The sequence below is a fragment of the Euwallacea fornicatus genome, chromosome 6 (assembly GCF_040115645.1).
Source record: "Euwallacea fornicatus isolate EFF26 chromosome 6, ASM4011564v1, whole genome shotgun sequence".
Classification (NCBI taxonomy): Eukaryota; Metazoa; Arthropoda; class Insecta; order Coleoptera; family Curculionidae; genus Euwallacea; species Euwallacea fornicatus.
Genome location: NC_089546.1, coordinates 1496016 through 1523544, shown reverse-complemented (window position 1 = coordinate 1523544; position 27529 = coordinate 1496016). Strand labels below are relative to the sequence as shown.

Here is a 27529-nt window from a genome sequence, read left to right as displayed (position 1 = left end):
TAACCATCAGTATTATTACTTGCAGTCCGGTAACATATCGGTATGTATAACTATAGTTTAGATTTTTTTTTTTATTTTAATAATAGGTTTGCTCACACCCACGAGACTTTTATTAATAAAAAAACATATCCTTTTCTATGTTTTATGAGAATTTCATGTAATTCATGGTTCTAATACATACAGAAGATTGTTTGGAATCTGTGTAACATTCTAAGTGGAGAAAAATGGTAAATTTTAATGGTGAATAATACATCCCTTCAGGATCACGAGGCTTTGTTCATTGAACACAGAAAACTTTTTTTTAGATCTCCGGAAATTTTTATATCACACAGTAGCGAATCATATCAATGCCATTTTAGTAATTTTAGTTTTTATTGCTCGAAAATAAATTCAGCTACTGCAATATAGCTTCGACGATTGAAATGCTACCTTGAACACTTTCTTAATTTCAGCAATTTTCGTAGAAGTCAATGAAAATTATAAAAACTTTTTATAGATTTTTTAGTCAATCAAAATATGATAATTTAGAAAGTTTATTACTACAAATATATTAAAAATAGAACAGTTTCTATTTTAATTTCTTTTTATTAATTTTCTATTTATCACGAGAAAATTCATATGGCACACTGACATATCACAGGTGTGCCAATTTTGGAAATAGCACGAAAAAGTTGTATGAGAAACGGAGTTGCCAAAAAATAGATATTTTATTATTTTAGTACTAATTCACATGGTATTAGCCGTTAACAACATCAGGATATCCTCTATATTTTCTGAGGATTTTTTTATCGTTTTTTGGTGTATCTTGCAGATAGAATATTTCCAAACATTAAAGAAAAGTATTAATTGAAGCTGGAGATATCATTAAATAAGGTATTCACCTACTTTAATGCAGTTTTGTTATTTAAGGGATAATACTTTCGCTTATATTTTCTAAAAAATATATCACCCAGTAGGACATCGCACAAATAGCATTTTTGGGAAAAGTACGAAACGCTTAGACAAATTGGAGTTTGTAGAAAAGTGGAAATTTTATCACTACGCTAACTCATTTTTTATTTTTGAAACGACCATTCATTTAATTTATGGAACCACAAGTTCTTCAAAAATACAGGTTTTGAGGACGAAATATTCTGTTTAGATGGACTGCAGAATGTTACAGATTATTTCTGGCAATAATTTTATCTTTACTCTTTAAAACTGAATAACGCTTAATTCGCTTTCCAACAATTTTTAGTAAAATATTGGGAAATAATCAGTGAATGAAAAACTGAAACACAAACACGTGTTGCTGTTAAAAAAAGTTCTTTTTTACGTAATAATTTAAACTTTGCTATTTGACTACAAACTAAACAATCCGTAGATAGTTCAATCAGACCGCTGTGCATCATCATGTGATTACATTTATTGTAATAGATGATCGTGATTATACACGTATGTTTTTAAGCCAATGGGACAGACTAAAGTGTCGGCGGACCAAAAGTATAGTCTTGTTGTTTTTAAGATTTACTAATGGCAACAACAAGGCCCAGATTAAGACTAAAAATAACATTTATAGGGTTTTTTGTTCTAAAGTAGTCTAAACTATCCCTTCAAAATTCTCACTAAAATCTTTTAAAGATTTGAAGATTTAGAGTTTTCTAAACTCATCTCAATTAGAATTTCTATTATTCATACAGGGTACACTCAAATAGTACACATATATCTCATATAAAAATGTGTATATTCACAAATATTACTTAGTCATAGAGATGTAGAGGAATTTAATAATGTAGAAAAATCAATTAAGCCTTAAGGAAAGATTTTAAAGTTAGTAACAATTTTTGAATTTGAATCTTAATCTGTATCATTATGAACTGACCAAAGAAGGGTCAGTACCTATTTAAAAAATATTTCTTTCCTTCCATTTGAACTGGTCTTGCAGTTCTTTTCATAAGTATTCAGATTTTCTTTGGAATTCGGAGTCTTGGAATTTTTCCTGCACCTCTTATTGCCCTGTATAATCACGTGCTTACCATATTTAATTTTTAGCCTTAACAGCAATATGAGCTAATTAGAATAATCAATATTTTTTGCTTCCTTTCTTAAGCAATATGTGTCTTAACAACATCTGAAAGGAGGTTCATCATGATTTGATATACAGCTCTTAATTTTACAAATTACATTCTTCTTAGCTGGCCCCAGGACGATGGTGGTATCTTTTCGATTGTATGCTTAAACGTGATTTACTGCGGTCCCTTATCATTTTCTTTAATCTTATTGGATTAATTTGGTAAGACTTTTGACCCCCTTCAGGGCGTATGCTAACAAGCTGATTTAAGATTTTTTCTTGATTCATTACGTGACTAGGATTGAAACGTTTGTCCTTCACAGGTCTGCACGTACACAAATTAAACCCTTCAGATGCATGTGGTACTTGTAACAACATTTAATGACTTGCTCAAAAGCTATTTCCTCGCTTAATTAAATCGCGCATTTTTTCTTATAGGTCCACAATAATTTCATTGTTCATGCAGAAATGAAATCTCAAGAGTTTAATGAACATGCCCGATCCACAACAGGTGTTGGGAACCTATTAAACTTACATGAATATGAGTTGGTTAGCTGACACTGGCATCAGTGTTGATATTTGAGCTTTATCGCATTGTAACGGCAAATTTTATTGCCAATTTGGTTTTTAATTTATTCAACCTCTAACACGCTACCCCTAATACTCCGGAACGTAATGCACGATTTTTCTATAAGAACTACTATAATTTCACAATTATTGTCCAGTGTCGGAGAACTGGGTCGCATGAAAAATTAGATTTGCGGAGAACTTTATTAAGCTATTTCTGGTAATCAACATCTATTGGGGTCAGTATAAAAAAGGAAGTCCCTGTCAATAATGTCCGAACTGTTACATAAACATAACTTGGACTCTGTGCTTCGTGTTGGGTATTAATTGCGGCTAAGCACTAATTAACATTATAAGTGATTTCTAAGTGCTCAATGGGAAAGTCAACGCTCTTCGCAGTGGCAGAGCTGACCTTTTTAGTTCTGCTTCTTGTTCTTTGGGAATATTTATCTTTACACCCTTTCGGTATTTGAAAGTTTTCACTCAAATTTTACATTAAGAACTTGGGAACTGTTTTATGAAACAATCTTTCCGTGACATACCTGCCTTACCTACATTGCCTCTCGTTCAGAAAATCGAACTACTTTGCTCTCATTTAAATAATTATACGCATGTAATTGCGCCTACATTAAAATGTCAACAATTTCAATTTGTAATGAGGAAGTTGAATAATTAATTCTATCAATTTTCTTATCTTAACGTAACAATGCAATATCTGACTGTAGCCTTATGACCTAGAGAGATGACATAATTTTGCAAAAGGAAACCTATGTAATATGTACCTTGTACTAAGAAAACCTACGCGTTAAGTAATGGGCTCAATGACGTATTAAGTAATTGTGCCGTGTGAGATAAACTTAAAGGGTAAAACTCAAGTTCAAAATTGTATTAATGGAATGGGAAAAATTTGTCTAAATTGAGCATAAAACGTGCATATTATGTTCAATTTAGAATGTTTTAAAGTAGAATTTGCTTGAAAATTTCGCACCTACGTTCTTATCTTACACAGGGTGTAGATTTGAAAATTTTCCGCTCCTATTATCTCGAACCGGGATAGATTTTTTTTAATTGCCAGAACACATCAATTTTGTTATTAAATGGGAACAGTTGTTATGTAGAATTTACTGTATCTCTTTCGACCATATAGCCTCCAGAGTCACCGTTTCAAATACCTTAAATGGTAAAAGGTGCTAAGTGACACATTATTGTAAAGGGTTTTTCATTTCTAAATTTTGGTACCTAATTTGTTACATTTGACTACTGAGTTATCAAGTTAGGTGTTTTTGATAATTCTAAATTCATTGTTCATATTAGTGTTTTAATAGCGTTGAAACTAAGTCTTTTTTTATTTAAACATCTCTTACGATTAGGAAATTGTTGTAATAAATCTATTTACTAACCTATTGACTTATTGTTTGTTGAGACGACCATCAAAAGAAAAGATGCATCAATCACTCAAAGAAATATTTATTAATCTAATAAATTTCCTTGATTTTCGAAAAGAAACATCTACATAAGATATGAATTTTTCCATGATTTATTTTTATTTTCAATGGAATGCCGTTTTGAGAAATCTTGATATTCCCTTGCATGGAAAATATTTTTTTACTTACTTGTGGTATTGGCCGATGTTACTAGATATTCAAATCAGTTAAAATTTATTGCCATAATTTATCTGTTATTGAAAGTAATGTTTAAAATGTTATTCACGATTCAATAAAGATCTGAAATTATTTGAATTTATGGGTACCAAGGGAGATGCATAAGAAGAACAACGAAATTTTTTAATGCTAGAAATCTAAATTAAAATGAGAGTCAGACATACGTTTTAAACTTAATTTAAAAAAAAATAGTGAAACGGGATCTATTGCAAGCAAAAAAACAGCTGTTCAGCGTGTTTTAAATGAAATTGCTCAAATAGAGATTCTGCGAACTTTTGTTGCAGAATCCAGCAATTCGTTGCAAAGAGTAGTAAGCCAATTTGGAATATCACATGAAATTATACGAAAAGGACTGAAATTTAAGAAATTTCATTTCTACAAAACACAAATTCTACGGGAACTTTACGACGGTGATTTTTATAGAAGAATCGAGATTCGCTAAATCATGATCAACTTAATTTATAATAACCAAATTATTTTAACAAACATTCGCTTCAGTGATGAGTTCATATTTTTGCTTAATGGTCGAGTCAATAAATAGAACTGCCGATATTGAAGTGAGGAAAATCCCCGCATTTTTAGAGAATGTGCTTCAGAGTGGCCAGAAAAAATTTATATTTGGGCTGGTATTCTCAGAAATGCTGTTATAAAAGGTTTATTTCTTAAAGGAAATTTGATTGGAACGCTGGGCTTAAACTTACTTGTAAACCTAATTGATTCTTTAACAACAACTCACTTGGAAGATGAAATTGTTGGAAACATCTTACAAGAAGACCAAATGCATTTTTAGCAACATGGAGCTCCATCGCATTTTTTCCGTTTATTGCGAGAATAGTTGGATGACTGATTTTCCAACAAATGGATTGGTAGAAAGGGTCGACAGAATGGCCATTGGATTTAACACCATTCGATTATTTTTAGGGAGAGATATAAAATCGGATATTTGCAACACTCAGGGTGATAATATTGATGATTCGAAAAAAAGAATCACAGAGGGAACCGGGGTTATTCCAAAAGCGGTATTTGAAAATGTCAGAGAAGAGTTTTAAAATAGGCTTTATTATTGTTTGGAAATTAATGGAGAACATTTCGAACATCTAATAAACTAAAAGTGTTAAAATTAGGAACCCCATTTTTTTTTCGACTATCAGTAACACTAAAAATTACTTGTTTTATAATTTTAAGCGGCTGTGTCGAAGTTCATTACGGTAATATCGTAATCGTAAAACATGAATAAAAAAGTCTTAGATTTGGCACTATCAAAACACTAATAGGAAATATGAATGTAGAATCATTAAATACGCCTAACTTGATAACGCAACAGTCAAATATAACAAATGAGATACCAAAATATAGAGAATTAAAAACCCTTTAAAATTATGTATATTTTAAACTGTAAAACTTAAACTTTGTCATTTAAGATATTTGAAAGGGTGAGTTTGGGGGGTAGAGGGTCGAAACATGCGCAATGAATTCTACATAAAAATTTACCCCTCCCCCTCTCCTTAAAAAATTGACATGTTCCAAAGATTTGAAAAAAGTTTTACCTGGTTAGAACTGACACCCTATATAATTATTCCTCATTTCAAAAAAGTTATTTTATAAAAACTCATTTTTCTGGAAATAGGTCTATCCTAACGAGATACAATAAGAGGACCTTTTTCACTTAAAAATATTTTTTGTTTAATAATTGAATTTCAAAAATTAAGAAGTGTCACAAACACGAGAGTTGGGGTAACATTTGAGTAAAGCAGTCCGTATATGTGACACCCTGAACTAAAAGCTGCAATTGTTAACACTGAAAATGCTTTTTCTGTATTAATAATTGTAACTTATTAAAGTATGCCGTATTCCAAAATTTTAGGGCAAAGAATTTCGAAAATGTTGTAAAAAAATCTTGAGAATTCCCATCTTAAGGGGTTTCAGCCCTTTTAAGAAGCAAGTTTGAATGTATGTGTATAAGAACTTATTTCATTATATTAATTTCTAGGATCATCGGATACCTTGTATATTTTTTGATAATAAACTTAAACTAATTTTTTCATAATAATCAAAAACCCTCATGATTATTACTTTTTTTTCATTTTCTAGTTTTATTCTTTCAATTAATTTCTTATAATATCTGTAAGCTAATATTCATACGATGGACCTTGTCATTCAAATCAAGCAGTAGAGCTTTTTCTTATATTTTTTACCGGTATGTCCTGGTTTGTTTACTTTTTAGGTTCTCGTCTGTACCTTGATTATGTGGTCTATTTCGCTTTAGTGCATTAATTTTAGAAAGTTCTTATATCTAGAAGACTGCGATATTTACCTTACTTGAGGTGGTTACACGAGGAGAAATCCGGCAAAGCACCAACTAGAAGATTAATATTTATTTTGACATGCAAGTGGCCCTAAGGGCTGTCCTGAAAAGCGGACTGAGTTCAAAACTCATCCAGGAATGAGGGAACTTTCTTAAGAAATTAAGTAATTGTATTAAAGAATTTAAAAGAAAATTTTTTGTTATTGTATTCCCATCTACGCCCTTGATATTTCATTTAATTCTAATTTTCACAAAGGTAAATCAGAATACACAAAGATAGTATATCATAAATTCTTTGATATATATTGTGTTTCTTAAGAATTCTGAATTTTTAATTAGCATCTGTATTAAATGTCTTTTAATATTATTTAGCTTTATTAAAGGAGCTTCAAATCTACTAAACTTATGTACTTATAACTGCATCGAAAGATAGTTTCCATGGAAACTACTCTTTTGGTAAAGTTTGATCTATCGACCATTAGTGATCTAATTGTAATAGGGAAAAACACTATATCTATTTCAATTTTTGATTTAATAATTTTCAAAAATTTACAAAAATTTGAAACACTTGATATATTGAGGTATGTCAATGTATTGTGGTTAATTAGACAGTGAATTTTTTTCTATTAATTGAGATATTTGCAAATATGGCTGTATATAATCAATTGCGCAATAAGTGGGATTTAACATTGGCTATAATGGTATCTTCTTGAGTCGCTAAAGGTGTCTCTGAAAACTGCGTTGGTTATAAATTTGCCTATAACAGAATTAGGGATTTAGCGAAACAGCATAAAAATGTATCCACAAGTAGATCATAAATTTTCCTCAAAAAAAAGCAGTAGTACAAAATTATATATCAAAGTAGTAGTACTGATGCGAAAAACTCTTTTTAAACTTCAAGGTTTTTGAGGTTTAAAGCCTGATAAATTTTGATGTTACGTCTATGAGTAATTGAGTTGTGTGAAAATGTGTGTATTAGTTTTGTTTGTTATAATTATGTCTATATATACAGGGTGTCCCACAAGTGTTTCATTATATTTCAGTGGGTAATAGTACATTGAAAAATAATATGACTCCCTATATAAACTATATTCCAATAATGCTTCATTAAGAAGATACAGGGTGTTAAACTTAAAACACACCTGGAATATTTCAACGTATCAGAGTATCAATGAACAGGCGAGCTCAATTATGTATTGAACAAAATGGCCACCAATTTGAACAATTTCTATAATGTTATAGCAAATTAATAATATTTAAAACAAACTTAATATTATTAAAACCATTTAGAGAATATCGTGCATATAGACGGTATTCAATTTTTTACTGGCAAACGATACGTCGGACGAAAAAGAGTCAAGTGAGCATTTCTCTTCTAAATGAAATTAAACTTCTAAAAATAATTTTTATTTTGATAAAAAGCAGTGGTGCACCATGTTTTTCTTTAAAAATGTGCTGAGAGGTGTCCGTACGCACGTCACTGGTGAAACGAAAAATAGCCCTTTTGCATAAATAAATGCGTCTACATTAACTCTCAAAACATGCCAAATTTCACTTACATATCTCAAACGGTTTTGAATATATCAATAAAAGTTAGATTTTTTAAGTAAAGTTTAACACCCTGTATCTTCTTAATGAAGCATTATTGGAATATGGTTTATATAGGAAGTCATATTATTTTTCAATGTAGTATTACCCACTGAAATATAATGAAACACTTGTGGGACACCCTGTATAAAAATCAGGATGACGTAGTGAGTGAGATATCGAAGCAGCTGTACTAGAAAGAGTCAAATGTGATCCCGGGTATCTATACGTTTTTAAGATATTTTACAAATATATGATGTGTTCATTTCAATATTTACCACCCCAAATATTTCGAAAACAAAAATACATATGAATATTACAAAAGTGATAAAAATATGCAATGCAAATTCATCAGGCATTGGCTGAGAATAATCTCGATCGCCGAAGTGAGTTTTATGAAAGCATCACAGTAGCGATTATTACTACCCCAAATTTTGTTAAAAATATTTGTTTTTCCGATGAATGAATATTTTATTTAAATGGTTTTGTTAACAAGCGGAATTGTCATTATTGTTGCGACGAAAATCCTCACATGTTTCAGGAAAGTCATACTCAGTGGCCTCAAACAGTTAATAAATGAGCTAGAATATTGGGAAGCGCTATAATTGGATTATTGTTCATCGATGTTACTTTGATGGTGAAGCATATTTCAATATGTTACAAAAGTCACTTGATCATCTTGTAAAAGTGATCATAGCAATGCAAGTGGATCATAATGACGATTATCTAGTGAATGAAAATATTTTGTACTTTCAACAAGACAATGCATCACTACATTATGTTATGCCGATGCAACAATGGCTTGATGACCGATTTGCAAGTAGAAGTATAGGAAGCAGAGTGACAATTGAACGGCCTTCGAGGTTTCCTGATCTAAAATCTTTTGAGTTTTCCTTTGGAGTCATTTGTTTATAAATCAGATCGTCAAGATGTTGATAAACTAAAAAAGCGTATAATCGCTGAATGTCGGGTCGTTACTAGAGGCACTTTCCAAAGGGTCTGATAGTAATTCGAAAGCAGATTGAATTTCTGTTTATCACAAAAAGGTAATAATTTTGAATATCTAGTGATTTAAATGTGACAAAATTACAAGTTTAAAAAGTTATTCCTACACATTTGATATGGGTAAGTTGATGTTTCATCTCTGTTGATAAATAACTTTAACTCGACTTTTCTTGAATTTTTTCCTTTATTTTTTGAAAACATTTTGCAAATGAAATTTGTTAATGCACCGATATGTTATACCTTTAATTACCTTTAATATAAGGTGCAACTAGGCAGGAAGTGTTATTTAAACTTTTCAAGCGGAATAGCGGAATGACAAGAGGTGACAATTAAGCTTACGTATGTAATACTAAAAGCGTTTCCTCTCGTAACCTGGAAGACCAACTTATTCAGTACTTTCTTATGTATTCCCCTTTTTACGATATTTGATGTGAAAAATTTTCAAATGAACGCACTGTATAGGATTTTCAACTACTAATAGGTCATTGTTAAATAATTATACCGTAAGAATGAGTTCTAAATAGTAATCATCTTTAAACTTAACAGTATTGATGTAACTCGATCAAAGAGATAAAGGAGGGTTTATAGGATTGTGATCTTCAGTTGGTAAAACTCTTACCGTAACAACCATATTGCAACGGTCACCATATAAATTCATATTTCCTAAGTGTATCAAATCTAATCACGTTCCAATTGAAAACTAATAATGTGTTATCGGGGAATTAATAACGTTAGAAATGAAAGTGTAAAAGCTTTTTTACGACTTGATAAAAAGCCTCTTTAACCATTTTAATATGTAACGGTGGAAGAACTCTTTCTGAATAATGTTGTTTGTGGACTAAAGTTTTAGTTTATTAAAAACAATTTTGGACTATGTACAAAAGTCGTTAATGAATTGTCCTATGTCTAGTTTTGGATAGTACAGTGGTTTATGATTACATTCATCTGTGTTCTCTTTTCAGGCCCAACGTTTGTCGAAGTAGAGGAAAGGCCTTTAATTGTTGTCCTGGATGGCAGCGACATGCATCATTAGGATTATGTATTATTCGTAAGTCATGTCCTCGTATTATATCTATGCAGAAATTTGAACTAAATATTATTCTAGCGATATGTAGCAGAACCTGCACTCCTGGACAATGTATAACTCCCAACGTCTGCCTTTGTGAGGGGGGTCAAAAAGCATCTAGCTGCAAAAGTTACAGACAGAGCTTCTCAGGTATAAATTATACAAAAAGTACTACTCAACATAATTTTAATTTTAAACGATTTTTGTCTTATTTAGAAGATGGAAAGCCTTGCAGAGCAATTTGCATGAACGGAGGAACCTGCGTGAATGGCCAATGTAGCTGCGTGGAAGGCTACAATGGAGAATTTTGCACTGAACGTATGTTTCTATTCCCAAAAAACGTCAATATTTCATAGACCATATTCATAGCAATCTGCGAAGAACCGTGCAAAAATGGAGGTAGATGCATAGGTCCGAATAGATGCGCTTGTATTTATGGCTTCGCTGGAAATCATTGTGATGTAGGTGTGTAAGTTGCAGGGTCAAATCCTATGATAATATAATTTATGAACTGAATATAAGAACTACGACATTATTATTTGTTCTTAGATTACAGAACCGGGCCTTGTTATACCGGGATTAAAGGCCCCCTCTGCGTCAATCAACTGGAAGGTGTTGTCTGCACAAAAACCTTATGCTGCGCCACTGTGGGAAAAGCCTGGGGACATCCTTGTGAGCACTGCCCTTCTAAACTGGAATGCGATACTGGGTTTTTGAAGAACCAGAAGACTGACGAGTGCATTGGTTAGTCCTCAAAATGAGACATTGATTTTATATCTAAATTCTAAAATGTTTCTTGTAAGACATCAACGAATGCGAAGCTATACCACATCTTTGCGCTGGAGGCAAGTGTGTGAACAGTGTAGGTTCGTTCACTTGTGAATGTCCAGCTGGGCAATCCCGAAATCCAAGTACCAATAGATGTGATGATAAAAATGAGTGTGAGGACGAGGACGTGTGCGAGAACGGTGCTTGCGTTAATACACTGGGAGGGTTCTTTTGCCTATGTAATCCTGGATTTATCCAAAGTCAGGATAAGAAGTACTGTATAGGTAAGTTAATGGAGAGTATGGAGTAGTATTTTCCAGATAAAAAAAACTTTTTGTTTCTTCTTGACCATCATAGTCGAGGAAGTCAATTTTCCTTGGAAAATTTTGTGAATTTATTCAGAGGCTAGTGATTTTCCTGTTGGGTCCTTTGAATTTTATATGCTCTACTCGTACTTGAATAGGTGCCTTAGGCGATCTTAATAATAATAAGCTTGTCTTTGATATTTCTTCCCTTTCTTCCGAAGGGAATTTCTCGGACTATAATAACATGCAACCTGTTCGTTAGAAAAAAATATCTCGTTATCGTAGCCCACTGAAATTTAGTTTCAGGGTAGAATCGATCATTTTAAATTTAATTAAAATATTTTCAAAATGGTGACACTTCTGGCTATCCCGGAAATAATTATCAACCTCGTTGTTTTAAATGGAAACCCCCAATTTTTTTGTCATTTTTAGATTTTCCGTTCAACTTTAAGGTCAATATATGTAAAGTGTCTTATGTCTAAAATATACAGTTTTCGAAATATTCCAGAAAATTTGAAAATTTTGACTGCTGCAAGATCCTGCGGAAATCAGTATTGTGCATTAACGGCTGCGAATTTTAGAGTTGGTATTCTGAGGCTTAAAGGGGACTTAAGAAGTTACGTTTCAACGTATTTCCATTTGACAAAAAGTCTTCCACAACCTCCAAAACATCCTCCGAAATTGCATGACTTCTAATCTCATTAAGTTGTTTATGACAAATGAGACACTTGTACCTTAAAGCATTTTCGACTATAGAATTTAATACTGTATTTAAATATTATTAAAAACAAGGGAGAGCCTTTTTAGCTCACAATGTATCTTAGACACCAAATGTAAAGCTAAGAGGATCTCTAAATATAAAGTTTTGAGTCATTTAGGGAATCCTTTATATTTTCTTCAAAAACATCTGAAAAGGTCTTCGAATACTTGGCAGTATCTAGAAGTATCCGGAACGGCTCTGGGAATCTGAGAGGATTTCCAACAGTCGTAGAAATTTCTTCCAAGAAATCCTAATATTTTCGGAAACACATTAATTCTTTAATTTTGATAATAAAATTTTAGTTTCAATATCATTTTTACTATTAAATGACTAAATACAACTAAATAAGACATTTATTCCAGATGGACGTCAAGGTCTATGTTATATCACCAGATCTCCATCTGGCTATTGCAGGGACGAGTTACAATACAGACTTTCCAAGAAAGACTGTTGTTGCGGACAACACGTAGGTCAAGGTTGGGGTGATGATTGCTCACCATGTCCCGAATACGGCAATGGTATGCCCAAAAAAATATTTTATTAAATATTCAATCTCCAAGAACTCTTTAAATTTTCTCAGAGGAGCATCGCAAATTATGCTCTAGGACCCAAGTATCATATCCACCAGAAAGCAAAGATTTCAACATCTCCATTTGGAATCAGAAACCCTTAGAACAAAAAACACAATTGGTGGGCACTCCAGTGGACGAATGCATGTTGAGACCCACCATCTGTGGTCATGGCAAGTGCGTTGACCTCCCCGAAGGGTACGATTGCGTATGTGACGACGGTTTCCGGAAAGGAAAATCGCAAGTGTGTGAAGGCTAGTGATGAATTTTTAAAATACCCTATTAATTTCACACACCCTTCTCAACTGATGTTCTAAAATTGTGATCAAACTGCAGATATCAATGAGTGCCACGAAGGAAAGTGCATCAATGGACGCTGTATTAATACCCCTGGAAGTTTCACCTGTATATGCCCTGCTGGATTTGATGTATCTCCAGACGGAACTGTGTGCACGGATCACGATGAATGTGCCGAAATCGGGATGTGTTCTAATGGAATTTGTATTAATATGGATGGCAGCTTTAAGTGCCAGTGTAAAAGTGGATTTAAGCTCAGTCCTACTGGGTTTGCCTGCATTGGTAATAAGAGCTTAATTAACTTGTCTGTAACTTTGCTATATCGTCTTATTAAATTGATATACAGGTATCACCAGTTCAACTCAGATCAGAGGAATTCTGTAAGTTGGAGAACGACCGTATAAGGTTTAATATTCCTCCGACAAAAACCAACAAAGCGCGTTGAGAAGCTAGCGGTTGAAATGGGTGGAGTCAGCCCGACTGACGTCTTCATCTTGATGTTCAGATTAGTATTGATTTGGTGCTTTCGCGGCGATGGAAATTTTAAAGCAAAAAAGCAGCAGTGTAATTGAATAGAAGAAAAAATGCAAACATAATAATTTTGCACGATTAAAATTGAAATTCGTTACATGCTTTACCTAAACTAGTCAATTTATTTATTTTTCAACATAGTTTTAAACGATTAACAAATCATTCCGTCTATAACCTGACTTCAAATCTCCAGCCAGTGTTCCGACTCAGTCTTGGAACTATCAAAAGATTCTAAACAAACATCAGCAGATTCAGATCCTCATATTCATCAATAATCAACTTAAGTTATGCTATAGTGAGGAAATATACAATAATTTATAAATACAAGTTCGAAAGCAATTTAATCAATCAGTAGAACTTGTATCATCAAAAATTTTGAAATGTTTTGGGATCTAGCAACTGGATCTGAATTGAGTTCACTTACTTCAACCGGTAGTCTCTCGACGCATTTCGTTGGTTTTTATCAGGGGCACATTAAATCTAATGCTCTTGATCTCTCACTTGCAAAATTACGTATGTTCCGACTTGAAATTATGACACCTGTGTAGAAATAGCTTTATTGTTATATATTTTTCCAGATATTGACGAGTGTTACGAAAATCCAAGGATTTGTTTAAATGGAAGATGTGAAAACACTCCAGGATCTTACACATGTCAATGTTTGCCAGGATTTACTCAATCCAGTGATGGAACGTTCTGTAGTGATATGGATGAGTGTTCAGCTACCGGCAAGTTTACCTGCAAAATCTTCTTTTAGCTTTTCTTAAAACCCTCACTAAATACCTTTCTAGGAATGTGTGATCATGGCAAATGCATCAACATGGAAGGTTCATTTCGATGCGTTTGTGATTCCGGATATCGACTGGGATCGGATGGTCGCCATTGTCTAGATATTGACGAATGCATTGTGAATCCGTGTCAGTTTGGAACCTGTTTCAATACTCCAGGAAGTTTTAGATGTGAATGCCACGCAGGATTTAGTTTGGGATCTGATGGTCGCTCTTGCCTGGATACAAGAAGAGATCTTTGTTATCAGGTGAAAATCAGAATAGAAAATGTTATGTTAGCAATTAAATTTCTCAAATGTTTTACATTCTCAAACATAAAAGATCTTTGTTCTTTTTGCATAGGAATATCGAGATGGGCTCTGCATAAATCCTTCAACTACAGCAGTGACCAAGTCTAGTTGCTGTTGCTGTACTATTATAACTGGAAAACCCATGGCTTGGGGCCAGACCTGTCAACCATGCCCAATGCCTGGAACTACGGATTTTGAACTTCTTTGCCCACATGGACCTGGTAAGTAAAGGAATAAGTCGAAATTTCAGCTTTCTATATTCAGTGCAGAAATTCTTGTTGGTGAGTAGGTATTCCAAAATTTCTACGTTACATATTTTATTATGAAAGTTTTAAATGGCAAATTGAGTATTCGTTTTGTAAGTTTTTGTAGTTTACTCATGAAAAATATAAGTATGGAGGTCAGTCTTTATTGCTAGTTTGAAGTGCTGAAATGCTCACTTTCTTATTAAGTATTTAGAACTGTTTATGTTATTATTGTTTATGTTATATTATACTCCAAGTGTAGAACGAAGCACTGGATTATCAATTTCATATCTGGTATTCCAGGGTGTCTGGTTAATCCGGAAAAGTTCAAGTTTGGACTCTATCCATATGCAATTTAAATAATGTAGATTCTTGAATTTCTAGTATACTAAATTTCGCAATTTTCTAATTTCGTCGTGATTACTCCAAAATTCTATTTAAGTCATAAATTACCAATTTAAAATTTTTCATATCTGTAAGTACCAGTTTTTCAGATTTCTGCTTTTCTTATGAAAATTTCAAATGATGTTCTTATTGTAAACCTTTACATTTTCAGTGAAAAATTGGCTCTTAATTTGCAATTCTTCACTTACTTCTTTAAAATATCCTCAAATTTTAATGTTTGCAGTTTCGTCGAAATACACATTAAATAAAATCTAGGGATAATGACGAAATATTACAAAAACTTCTTTATTGATGTGTAAAAACAGTTTTTTTTAGTAAAAAGACGTGATATTATTAGCTGCAAATTTACAGATTGAAAAAATAGTCAGATCGACGATAAGATAAAGAATATACATAAACATAAAATTTGTTATTAACGGATATTTTTCTTTAAATTTTTTTTTGAAAATTGGCTAGTTTTTACTAGTAGTTAAATTGGGATATTTTAGGGTGGCACCTCCCAACAACATGCTGCTATTCATTTGCAAACCTCCCAAAGTGTGATTAGTAGACTTTGGAATCAGCTTCGTGAAACAAATAGTGTATATGAGTGGCACTTGAGTCGAAGAAGACTAGCAACTTCAATTCAAGATTTTTTTATAATTTTTTACCAGTTGATATCTGAATTACATCTTCCACATAATATGACGGTTAGTGCTCAGATAGACTGAAAGCATTCGTGTGAGTCTAATTTTCTTGCCTACTCAGAGTTCTTCCTTTACCACGTGAAAATCAGGGTCGTAAGATGTAAGGAATATTTTAATTGGACAAGTGAATAATGGAGCACAATCATGTTTTCCCATAAATCTTGATTCAGTGTTCGTCCAGATTTAAGACGAACTAGGAAAATGGCAAAACTTCTACAAACTATTCTATAGGTATACAATTATCGTGAAAGAATAGTAATGCTTCGGGCCGGAGTTAGCATTAGCGGTAAAACTGATTTCGTTCTCTTGGAGCAGTTTTTAAATACCGTTGACTAGCTTTATAGGATTCTTCAGTTTGCAATGATTCCTTATGCAGGAGTTATTGAGCCATGATTTATGCTTTTGCAACATAATGCTTGTCCTCATACTGCCCGCGTAGTTGAAAATTTCTTTACTGATGAACCTATCTATGTTTTGCCCTGGCCATCGCAATCTCCAGATTTAAACCCCATTGAGCACCTCTGGGATATGATGTAGTGATGTTTCCTACGCGAAAATCCGACCTTTAATACACATGAGTAGACTTTTTATGCTTACAAAGTGAGTGGACAGCAATTTGTCAAAACAATATCGGTGTGGTCATTATGGTAATGTGCTCACGATGCAGAGCCACATTAAACAATAGAGAAGGCTACACAAATTATTAACTTTGTATTTTACATTATTTATGAATTTATGGTGAAATTTGAAATTCGAAGATTTTCGCTTTTGCAATGGTTTATGCTTCCTTTTAAAGATTTGCTAGTTTTTTATTTTCCTAAAACTTAATAATTTTATTTTACTTACGAAACACGTTAGACACACTACATATAAGAATTTTTGGTTTTCGTATGGAAATATTTAAAATTCGTTATGATTTTTAGTCGTTGTCCCCAGACTCTATTGATGTCTATACTAATCTATTTAGGATCGACCTTTGATGGAAATGATATAAACGAATGTGCTCAAAACCCCAACATTTGTGTCAATGGAGCTTGTGAAAACTTAATCGGTACATATAGATGTATTTGCAATCCTGGATATGAAGTGGACGAAACGGGAAAAATTTGCACTGATATTAACGAATGTGAAGTTGATGATGTGGTGAGTAGTTTTGAATTCATACCTTGGGAAGACTTATTTGTATTAGGGAATGTAAGAATTCTAAAAAAGAAATCTTTTAGAAATATATTTTTTGACAAACTCCATTGAGTTTAATCTGAAATTTTTCTCAAGCTTTGTGGTTTACATATTTTTCATTGTTTGCATGCATATGATCAGCCTCTTATAGATATTTCCATTATGAAAGATTAGATTTCTCTTAACAGATGTGCAGAGGCGGCCAATGCAAAAACACCCCTGGCAATTTCCAATGCATCTGCCCCACAGGAACTCAACTTAACTCCCAAAATTTCCTTTGCGAAGACGTGGACGAGTGCAGGGAACTCGGTCCAGAAGCCTGCTTTAATGGAGAGTGCGTAAACACTGTGGGTTCTTACAAATGCGAATGCGATCCTGGATCTGTTCTGGATAACACTGGTCGTATATGCATTGGTAAGTAGAAAGAAAATAATTATTTCCAGTGAGTACATTATGATACTTTTCGTTATGTAATTCAGATAACAGAAAAGGCTCCTGCTGGACTAAACTAAACCATGGAAGGTGCGAGAATAATTTACCCCAATTGAGTAGAAGGAGGGAGTGTTGCTGTTCCATTGGAGTAGCCTGGGGCTCTCCTTGTGAAAGATGTAACAGAAATGAGTGTGATTGCCCTAGAGGATATACAAAAGCCGATGGGAAGGCTTGTACTGATATCAATGAATGCGATTTAAATCCTGATATCTGCAGAGGAGGGGGCACTTGTGTTAACACAGATGGCAGCTTTACCTGTACTTGTCCACTAGGATTAACTCTGGATGATACCAGTAAGTACCTAGTTATTAAATTATATCAAAAAGTAATAATAAATCATTTCTCAGGAACTCAGTGTTTGGATTTACGAGAAGAACAGTGTTTTACCAAGTACAAACATGGAAAGTGCACCAATGCAATTGAAGGGTTATTCCATAAAGATCTTTGTTGTTGTTCCTCTATTGGAAGAGCTTGGGGTTCCAAATGTGAGGCATGTCCTAGGATTGGGTCGGCTGGATATGCAGAATTATGCCCTAAAGGCAAGAATGAGTATTTGTGATTTTATTCAACTTCATATCATCTCAAATTCTAGGTCTTGGTTATCTAGATAGGAAAGACATCAATGAATGCACAGAATTTCCAGGAATGTGCCAAAATGGTAGATGCAAAAACACTATAGGTGGTTTTAGTTGCAAGTGTAATAAAGGATATGATTACGACGAAAACCGAATCAAGTGCATAGGTGGGTATATTTCCATTATTTATCTTCAGTCTTTGATATCTTGAAATATTGGGTAGATATCGATGAGTGCAGTATTACAACCACAAACGTCTGTGGCAATGGAATATGCAAAAATACTCCGGGAGACTTTTACTGTGAATGTAATGAGGGATTCAGAACTCAGCCACCAATGCAGACTTGCATGGATATCAACGAATGTGAGGAGACCTCTGGTGAGTTAAAACAAGAAGTGAAGCTTTTGCTGAAGGACTTCGTGGAGGCTTATCAGACACATCTTATTTTTCATTACTTTTTTCAGGTCTATGCCGTGGAGGAAAATGCATTAACACAGATGGTTCTTACAAATGCGAATGTCCTCCTGGGCACGAATTGGCTGCAGATAAACAATCTTGCAAAGACATTGATGAATGTTCCCGCACTAGCGGAATTTGCTCCAATGGAGTTTGTGAGAACATGATGGGTACTTATCAATGTAGTTGCAATGAAGGTTATCAACAAACTGGGCTTAAATCTCATTGTGAAGGTATTTAGCTGCTTCTACTAATAATTGGTTGATTGAAAACAATTTTCTTTTTATTAGATATCGACGAATGTGAATTGGAGCCCTGTGATGATCTCTGCTTTAACACTGCCGGAAGTTTTTCATGTTCTTGTGGGTATGACATCATGTATGGCTCCCCTTATCCGTTACTAAATGATGATTCATTTTAGAACGGGTTATCAATTGAATTTAGATGGTAAAAGCTGTTCAGATATTGACGAATGCAAGGAGAATCCGAGGATTTGTAATGGGGGCAAATGTACTAATACCATAGGCAGCTATATTTGCCATTGTACTGAAGGATTGTTGGCGGGGACTTCTGGTACTTCTTGTGTAGGTTCGTGAGTTTTTAATACTGTTAATATGCTGAAGTTTCTTACAAAATTAAGAATTTATTAATCAGATAAATATTAACTTTTAAAATTATATGAATCACTACATGACGAAAAGGAAATAATATATGCGGAAAGATTTGTTTAAAAAGAACGAAATTTAGAGCACTCACTTAATGCTTTGAAACTGTTCCGTCTGAGTTAATTTAGGACAAGAACTCCAAGAAAGGTCGGCCAATACCCTTAAAGGTGGTTCTAAAAGATAGGAAATCTATGGTAAAGATTGATCCTAAATGGAGAACTTTGGAAAGAGCATGGGAAACTTTCAGATTTTTTAATTTTTTCTATCATTCCTGTTCTTTCCAGACATCGACGAATGTAAGCAAAACATAAACATCTGTGGGGCTGGGGAATGCCACAACACATTGGGTTCATTTCAATGCCGATGCGAAGAAGGTTATTCAGTCAAACCTGAAGGAGGACCACAATGCACTGACGATGATGAGTGCTATTTAGGGATCTACAATTGTGATGAAAATGCTGATTGCATCAACAATCCGGTAGTAAAAACTAAAAACTGTGTTCTGCATAAATTACACGTACGCTTTCAGGGATCTTATCAATGCAGATGTCTCGATGGCTTTACCGGAAATGGAATAAGCTGTAGGGACATCAATGAATGTCTAACCAATAATGGAGGATGTGATCAGTATGCTCAATGTATCAACAATGATGGGTCGTTTAGATGTGTGTGCGATTCAGGGTAAGTTGAACATCTTAGAATATTGGTAATATTTCTAATGGGAAATGTGTGATCATTTCTGCAGGTTCAAAGGTGATGGTTATACCTGTGTGGATATAGACGAATGCACCAACGATCCAACACTATGCGAAAACGGACAATGCTTGAACTACCTTGGCGCCTTTAGATGCGAATGCGAAATGGGTTTCATGCACCCCAATGAAGGCAATGACCAATCGTGCGTCGGTCAGTACAATTATCGTAACTGTCTTAGAATTTACTAATATTAATTCCTACCTTATACCGACTAACCTACCATATAATTACTTAGAAGCTATTGCCTACTAACTGGGGATTGGACTGCTTACTTAATCGCATTAGGTACTGACTAAAAGCTATCAATTCTAGCAAATGTATCAAAAAAACTTATAAACTTTCCAGACATTAACGAATGTGACATGTTTAACAATCTTTGCGTATATGGAGCGTGCGAGAATACCCTTGGAATGTTCAGATGTGAGTGCCATGAGGGGTACAAGTTGGATGGTTCGGGGGGGAATTGTACCGATATTGACGAATGTGAAAGCCCAATGTCGTGCCTTTATGGAGAGTGCAGCAATGCAGAAGGGAGTTTCAGATGTTTGTGTCCTCCCAATTATGAGTTAGTGGCTGAAGGGAATGCTTGTATAGGTGAGTAATCGCATTAATAAAATGTTTTGTAAATTCTCATGGTCATAAAATATTTACAAAATAATAAAGTTTTGGGAATAAAGACGACCTTACACCTACATTAGGAACAAGCCTACAAGCATTACCAGTTGAAGTCGGAACATAGGAATAGTGCAAGTGGGACAAAGATCGCATAACATGCCTCCGACAAAGATCGACGAAGTGCGTTAAGAGGCTAGCGGATAAAGTGGGCGGAGTCAAATCGACCGGTGTCTTCAATGTTCAGATTAGTATCGATTTCACTGCCTTCCGGGCGATGGAATATTTTAAAACATGAGAACAAAAAGTGGCAATGCAAATAAATGGAAAAAATCCAGATTATAATAATATCCCATGTTAAAATTGAAATTCATTACATGTCTTATCTACACTGGTCAATTTATTTATTTTCCGATATCATTTTAAAGATAAACAAATAATTTTTTCGCGTTTTGTCAATTGAGTTCGGATCTACAGCTAGTGTCGCCGGTTTACTTTTGCATCCACCAAAAGATCATAAACAAATATCGGCGAATTCGGATTATCATATTCATAAATGAAGTACCTAAGTTATACTATAGTGGGGAAATGTAAAATAATTTATAAATAAGTACAAATTCGAAACTAATTTAATCTATCAATAGAACTCATATCAGTAAATATTCTGAAAGGGTGAGAGATCTGGTATCTAGATCTGGACTGAGTCCGTCTACTTTAACCGTTAGCCTCGCGAGGTACTTCGTTGGTCTTTGGCAGAGACATATTAAAACTTAGGCGGTCTTTGTCTCACGTACACAATTCATATGAGTCGATTTGAATTGGTAATATCTGCATAAGCAATCTTTTTACAAGCTTTTCACTTCTTTTTGGATATATTATAGAAGGAAACTAAATATTGTTCTATAAAATACTTTTGTGAATGCTTATTTTTCTTTTGTTTACCAAGATCGAAGAACATCCAGGTGTTACCTGCATGTAGAAGGCTCTGGAAAATGCGAATACCCCACAGCTGATTACGTTACCAAAGCTTCATGTTGCTGCTCGGTGGGTAGAGCCTGGGGACCTAGGTGTGAAGTCTGCCCTCACCCTAACAGTGAAGAATATCAGCAGCTTTGCCCTGGTGGACCTGGTTACAAACCCAATGATCTCACTGTAAGAATAATTTTCCGGCATGATAAACAACTATATAATGCAACTATCTGGTATAATTCATATTAATTTTCTAGGTAGTTTTGGAAGACATAAACGAGTGCGAGGAGCACGAGAATATCTGCGAGAATGGTCATTGTACCAACACTTTTGGGAGTTTTATGTGTTCGTGCAACGAGGGATTTAGACTCGATGAAACTGGATACACTTGTGTGGATATAGATGAGTGCGCTGAGAATCCTAGAATATGCAGTATTGGAGAATGCGTGAATGAGCCTGGAAAGTACTATTGTCAATGCCCTGAAGGGTATATGCCTCTACCCGGAAGAAGTTTGTTTATTTGAGTTTTGTTTGTGGGTACTGTTTAATGCAGTGCTTCTAGGGGAATGCGTGGATATGAGGAAAGACATATGCTTCCTCAGTTACAGTAGATGGCAGTGTTCTACCCCCATGACTCAAAATCAAACGAAAAAAGTCTGCTGCTGCTCAATGGGACAAGCCTGGGGCCAGCCCTGCGAGCCATGCCCCATTCAAGGCACCAGTAGGTATATAAGAAAGGACATTTCTCTCTCAAAACTTTCTTCAATGCCTTTCTTCAATTTTAACGTTATTTGTTTGTATTTCCATAGATGAACACAAGACACTCTGCGGTATAACTCCAGGATTTGTGGTGAATCCCATGACGAATAAATCAATTGAAATCAATGAATGTGAGCTTATGCCGACAATGTGCAGTCATGGACAATGCATGAACACCCCGGGTAGTTTCGAGTGCATGTGCAATAGGGGATATATTTATGATACAGACTCTCACCAGTGTATTGACGATAATGAGTGCAATAGGAACCCGTGTTCTGGAAACGCCCAGTGTGTGAATCTACCCGGAAGTTTTGAGTGTCAGTGTCCAGAGGGGTATAAACACGGATCCAGCTTTTTGGGTAGGTTAAAAAAGAACAAACTAAAAGTTTCCTGGTGGACTCTAAAATAAGTGAACCTTTTTGGACATACAGGTCGTTTAATATGTCTTAGATTTTCCTTGGACAATCGGGCTTAAAATATCGTCAATAAGTATTCTTTATAACATGGTTCATCTAGTGATAAATTGACAATTATACTGCGCAATTGCAAATCCAAGTTGGAACCATTGAGGTTTCAAAATAGTGCAATCTTTGCTAAAGCTCTTCTAGTTTGAGTATACGTAAAATCTATTAACTATACATTGAAAGATACTCCATCTATTCGTAATGTCCATACTATATTTTGAACCATGTTATTTTTCCTTTATGCACAAAACGAGCAATGATTATTATAACTTTGCCAAAATATGCAAATTTAAGTCAATAAAGATTCGGACCATGCCAAGATCCACTATCACTTGTGATATATTTACCGATTTCAAAATTACATAATAACCATAGTTGAAGAAATTGAATCTATTTGTAAAAACAAAAGAATTGAGTCAAATAGTTAAATGATGCGAAGTAAATTGAAGTAGTTCGCCAATTTGTAGACTCCTACTATGTTGCTTCGTGAAGCTGCATACATAATTGGAGTGTCTCGTGAATCAGCGAAAAAGTGTTGAAGCTTCATACATTTTATACATACAAGCTTCAAATTACCCAAAAATTAGAGGATAGCGAGTCCGACAGATGTATCGAGTTTTATTCAGCTCCAGTTAATAAAAAATATTTGCTTTATCGTTGAATGCACTTTGTACTTAAATGGCAAAGTCAAACAAAATTGCCGTTACTGGATTTTCGCCCTCATATAGTTAGAGAAGGACGTAGACCACATTCTGAAAAAATAAACGTTTGGGCAGGCATTTTCGATGATGCCATCATTAGTCTCCTCTTCATAGACGGAAATGTAAATGGTAAAGTTTATGCTTAGATGCTGGATACAACTACGGAGCTTTTGATAATTCATGCAGCGGAAAATCAAAATAACGTCAATAGAAATTTAACTTTAAATGAAAATTTGATGCATTTCCAACAAAACAGAGCACCTCTTTCTTACGTACGCCCAGTAAAAGAGTGGTTAGATACTTATTATCTAGGAATGCGGATTGGTAGGAGAAGACCTACTGAATAGCCACCTAGATCTCTAGATTTCATATCACTTGATTTCTCTTTATGAAATTATTTGAAATCGATAGAGTTTAAAACCCAACCAGACTCAGCAGAAATATTTCGATAAGTAATTATTTAAGAATGTAGGGCTATTTCACCTCAGACATTTAAAAACTTTCGCGAAAAGTTTGAATATCGGTTGTACTTGTGCTTGCAACGGAAATAATTTCCAACAGTTCATAAATTAATAAAGGTAGGAAAATGAAATATTAATTAGTTTTATCGTATCCTTTAAGGAGTGTAAGTGAAAATGGAACTGTCTTAAATTTGCATACGTATTGCAATTTGAAATTTAAGACGTTACTTGCATTGGAATCGATTTTAAACGTTTTGCCGAATTGTGAAGTAAATTATCTAAATCTTGAAAAAAAATCAAGAAAAAAGACTGGTAGAATTCCATAAGTATATCAAAAAGCACATAAAAATTAGGGGTTGCTATTTAAAATTTTAGGGGTCTTCACCCTGGGGCTGAGGGGATTGGAATGTAATGTAACAACAAATACTTCGAAACTTGACCCCCTTAATACCTAATTTGACGTGTTTTACAAAATTTTCATATCGTCAATAATGAGAGAAATATGAAATGCCGTTGGTTTTAAAATTATCACCCTGTACAACGTGACAACGTTATACTTTAAAAGCCGAGCATGCTAAACCACAACCATATTTTGACTTGCTTAACTTCCTTGTTATTGGAAGTCAGTAGGGATTTGGGATCTGTCTAAATCTATTTAAATTATTGAATACAAATTACATAAACACTGCTCCGTTATGACATTTGGCAACTCCTCACGTCAAAAAGTGTCTCATCTATGTATGTAACGTACCCGATTTATGGATTTCCCAATTGTCAAATTAAGATTAAGAGAATTTGAAGTCAGAATTTCTCTGGATGGAACATTAAATTTGGCAACGTTGCGATTTAAAAGTTCCTCTGTAAAGTGTTGAAAACTACATCAACAGTACACTATTTTGTTTATTTGTCTTATTATAAAAGTGTATGACAGTAGGATCTCTGGATAAGTCAACATTCGTGAGTACTTGCAACTTTTTTACTGCAAAATTTTTTAATTAGCCGTTTTGTACGAAACTTGGCAAGAGCGCACGTTAAAAATTGTTTAACGTATTGCTACATTGTCAGACGTCTGGAATTTGGTTTGTACAATTTAAATGTCTTTCAAATTTAAGTCAATACGGTTTTTTTTGGTCAAGTCAAAGTTTATAACTAGTTCTAATGTATTTATTGATGACAAAACTAATTCAGCTAGATGAAACTTGGCACCATTGTTCTCCAAAAGCGAATTGATTAGTGAAAAGTGTTTCAAATGATATTTCAGCATTTTCAAGATTTTTTGTCCATCTCCTTGCTAATTCTAAGTTTTAGAAAAATGTCTAAATAGTCTTTTCATATGAAACTCGAAATGTTGGCAAAATTGTGCTTTGAGCTGCGTTCCATCTAGTGGTTAACTTGGTTCAAAAACTGGTTTTTGACTTGCGCTGTTGCCATATTTTAAATGATTTCAAATTGATTCGTTATTTTGAAGTTTTTTGAAAATTTCATATTGACCACTATCATAATGTTAGCTGACCACTTATCCAGACTAAAATTTTTTATAAAATGATATTTTATTAATTTAGAAGTGATCAACTATTTAATTAGTATACCTACTTAATTATCGTTTACTTTGGAGTCAATTTTCAATCTCATCGATAATTTTTTTTAAAACCGGAATTTGAGTTTAAAGAACTTCTTTTCTTTAAAGATTGCGTAGATGTAAATGAATGCATAGAACGGCCCCACGTCTGTCAAAGCGGGGAATGCAAGAACTTACAAGGCAGTTTCCAGTGCATTTGCGATACTGGATATCGACTAACTCCGTCCAGGGACAGTTGTGTGGACATTGGTCTGTAGACTTGTTACCACTAAAAACCACATAAAAAATTTAAACGGATTTCAGATGAATGTCAGCGACATCCCAATATTTGTAACAACGGCAGCTGCATTAATCTGATCGGCAACTACAAATGTCACTGCAACCCAGGATTCAAGCTCAGCAGCAACAATGACTGTGTAGATATAGATGAATGTCACATGATGCCATTTTTGTGTCGAAATGGGAGATGTAGAAACAGTTTGGGATCGTTCACTTGCGAATGTGCTTCTGGATATGTTTTGTCGGTGGATCAGCACAATTGCAGGGATGTAGATGAATGTCATGAGGCAAGTATGAATTTTGGTTATTAACTGTGCACAAATTGCTCAATATTGCAGATTATTAAAATTAGGTGTATTCAGATTTTTAGTCAAATGTTAAAATTTTGTTAGAGTTTTTTGGTCAGCTGAAATCAATAGTGTCATCTTCGGAGGTTGTAAGAAAAAGCGGACGGGTAGCAGAATTAACAGTTGCACAACTATTGGGAATTCCGCTCAATGACACGTTACGCTTCTAGTTCAATTAAATGGTAGCTGATGTCATTCTTGTTTTGAGTTTTAAAGAGACGCAAAGCCGTAGGACGATCACCTCCACTGCTAAATGCGGCCAACATTGTCGTTTTCAAAGATTTTCACGAAAAAAATCATCAGCTTTGAAAGATTTTAGAGTGGATTAGGGTTATTTTTGACAATTTCAATTTGCAGGATAGATTTTGAGATCGTTAAGATCGAATAGTGTCGGCTTTGTAGGTATCAGAAAGTGTCTTTTTGATTGCTAAATTAATATTGTAATACTTGAGAATTTTAAGTTAGTAAATGAGTCACTAAGATTTTAAATGACAAGAACAGTTAAGGAATTTAGATTTACATTATGAAGTTTTTGAAGTTATAAAAAGTCAAGCTCTGTCAAAGTTGGAAGTCAGTTGAGATCAATAGTATCGTGATATACATGGTGATTCATTAACAATGTGATAACCGAAACCGGGAGATACTATTCATCAAATGGTGACGATTGGAGAAAATATGCTTTGTCCGAAAATATATAGTTTCGAATATATACAAGGTGTTGAAAGTTAAAATTTGAACTCTTCTTTTTCAATATTTTTAAATGTTCTTAATACAAAAAATGAAATGTCGGTTCAGAAGTCTTCCCAGCATGTATTTTCTTAAATTTTACTCTTTCGGATTTCCATGAAAAATGTGCAAGATGTTTTGCTAAGGGAATACGGGAAACATTTTCAGACATTTAGAGCTTATCCTTGGGACATTGTGATACTTTAATTATTGCTTCAGTGTATATACAGTGGTTCGTTGATAGATTTAAATATGTTCTTGCATATTTATCTATATACGAAAGGTCCTAGTAATGAAGTTTCTCCATTGGGTTAGACCCGCTATCATAATCGCCAATAAGAAATAATAGAATTTCATTAATTTTTTAATTGGAGGCGTAGATAGTTCCAAAATTACAAAATTAACATTAATGTGAAATTCATTATTTGGTTTTGGGTAAACAGCAATTTATACTTTTTTCAATATATTTTTTTTTCAATTTCCGCTCCCAGGTAAGTTTGAAGGATCGTTTTAATATTTTAATTTTCCCCCGTTTGATATCGGAAACTGAAAAAAGTTACATTGTTGTTTGTAACATTAATCGTGAATATTGAAAAAAAATTGTTAAACGTAATTTTCGCTTT

The 27529-nt window shown here is 33.9% G+C and overlaps 1 protein-coding gene across 4 annotated transcripts in view; it reads left to right on the top strand.

Annotated features, from left to right (window-relative positions):
- LOC136339587 (fibrillin-2-like) overlaps positions 1-27529 on the top strand; it is a 137563-nt gene that overhangs the window by 33845 nt on the left and 76189 nt on the right. For 3 of the 4 annotated variants that reach the window (XM_066282953.1, XM_066282952.1, XM_066282954.1), the window contains 30 exons: positions 10138-10223; positions 10281-10559; positions 10611-10706; positions 10791-10985; positions 11045-11293; positions 12437-12592; positions 12655-12897; positions 12980-13222; positions 14050-14199; positions 14263-14507; positions 14602-14770; positions 16853-17028; positions 17253-17478; positions 17544-17849; positions 17904-18095; positions 18149-18298; positions 18355-18510; positions 18597-18821; positions 18879-18954; positions 19010-19176; positions 19538-19731; positions 19783-19934; positions 19999-20159; positions 20355-20603; positions 21568-21773; positions 21848-22100; positions 22153-22311; positions 22400-22708; positions 25663-25803; positions 25858-26120. In XM_066282953.1, coding sequence (XP_066139050.1) covers positions 10138-10223; positions 10281-10559; positions 10611-10706; positions 10791-10985; positions 11045-11293; positions 12437-12592; positions 12655-12897; positions 12980-13222; positions 14050-14199; positions 14263-14507; positions 14602-14770; positions 16853-17028; positions 17253-17478; positions 17544-17849; positions 17904-18095; positions 18149-18298; positions 18355-18510; positions 18597-18821; positions 18879-18954; positions 19010-19176; positions 19538-19731; positions 19783-19934; positions 19999-20159; positions 20355-20603; positions 21568-21773; positions 21848-22100; positions 22153-22311; positions 22400-22708; positions 25663-25803; positions 25858-26120 — 5872 coding nt within the window. The remainder of the gene's footprint in view (positions 1-10137; positions 10224-10280; positions 10560-10610; positions 10707-10790; positions 10986-11044; positions 11294-12436; positions 12593-12654; positions 12898-12979; positions 13223-14049; positions 14200-14262; positions 14508-14601; positions 14771-16852; positions 17029-17252; positions 17479-17543; positions 17850-17903; positions 18096-18148; positions 18299-18354; positions 18511-18596; positions 18822-18878; positions 18955-19009; positions 19177-19537; positions 19732-19782; positions 19935-19998; positions 20160-20354; positions 20604-21567; positions 21774-21847; positions 22101-22152; positions 22312-22399; positions 22709-25662; positions 25804-25857; positions 26121-27529) is intronic. The other variant, XM_066282955.1, reaches the window with a different exon arrangement.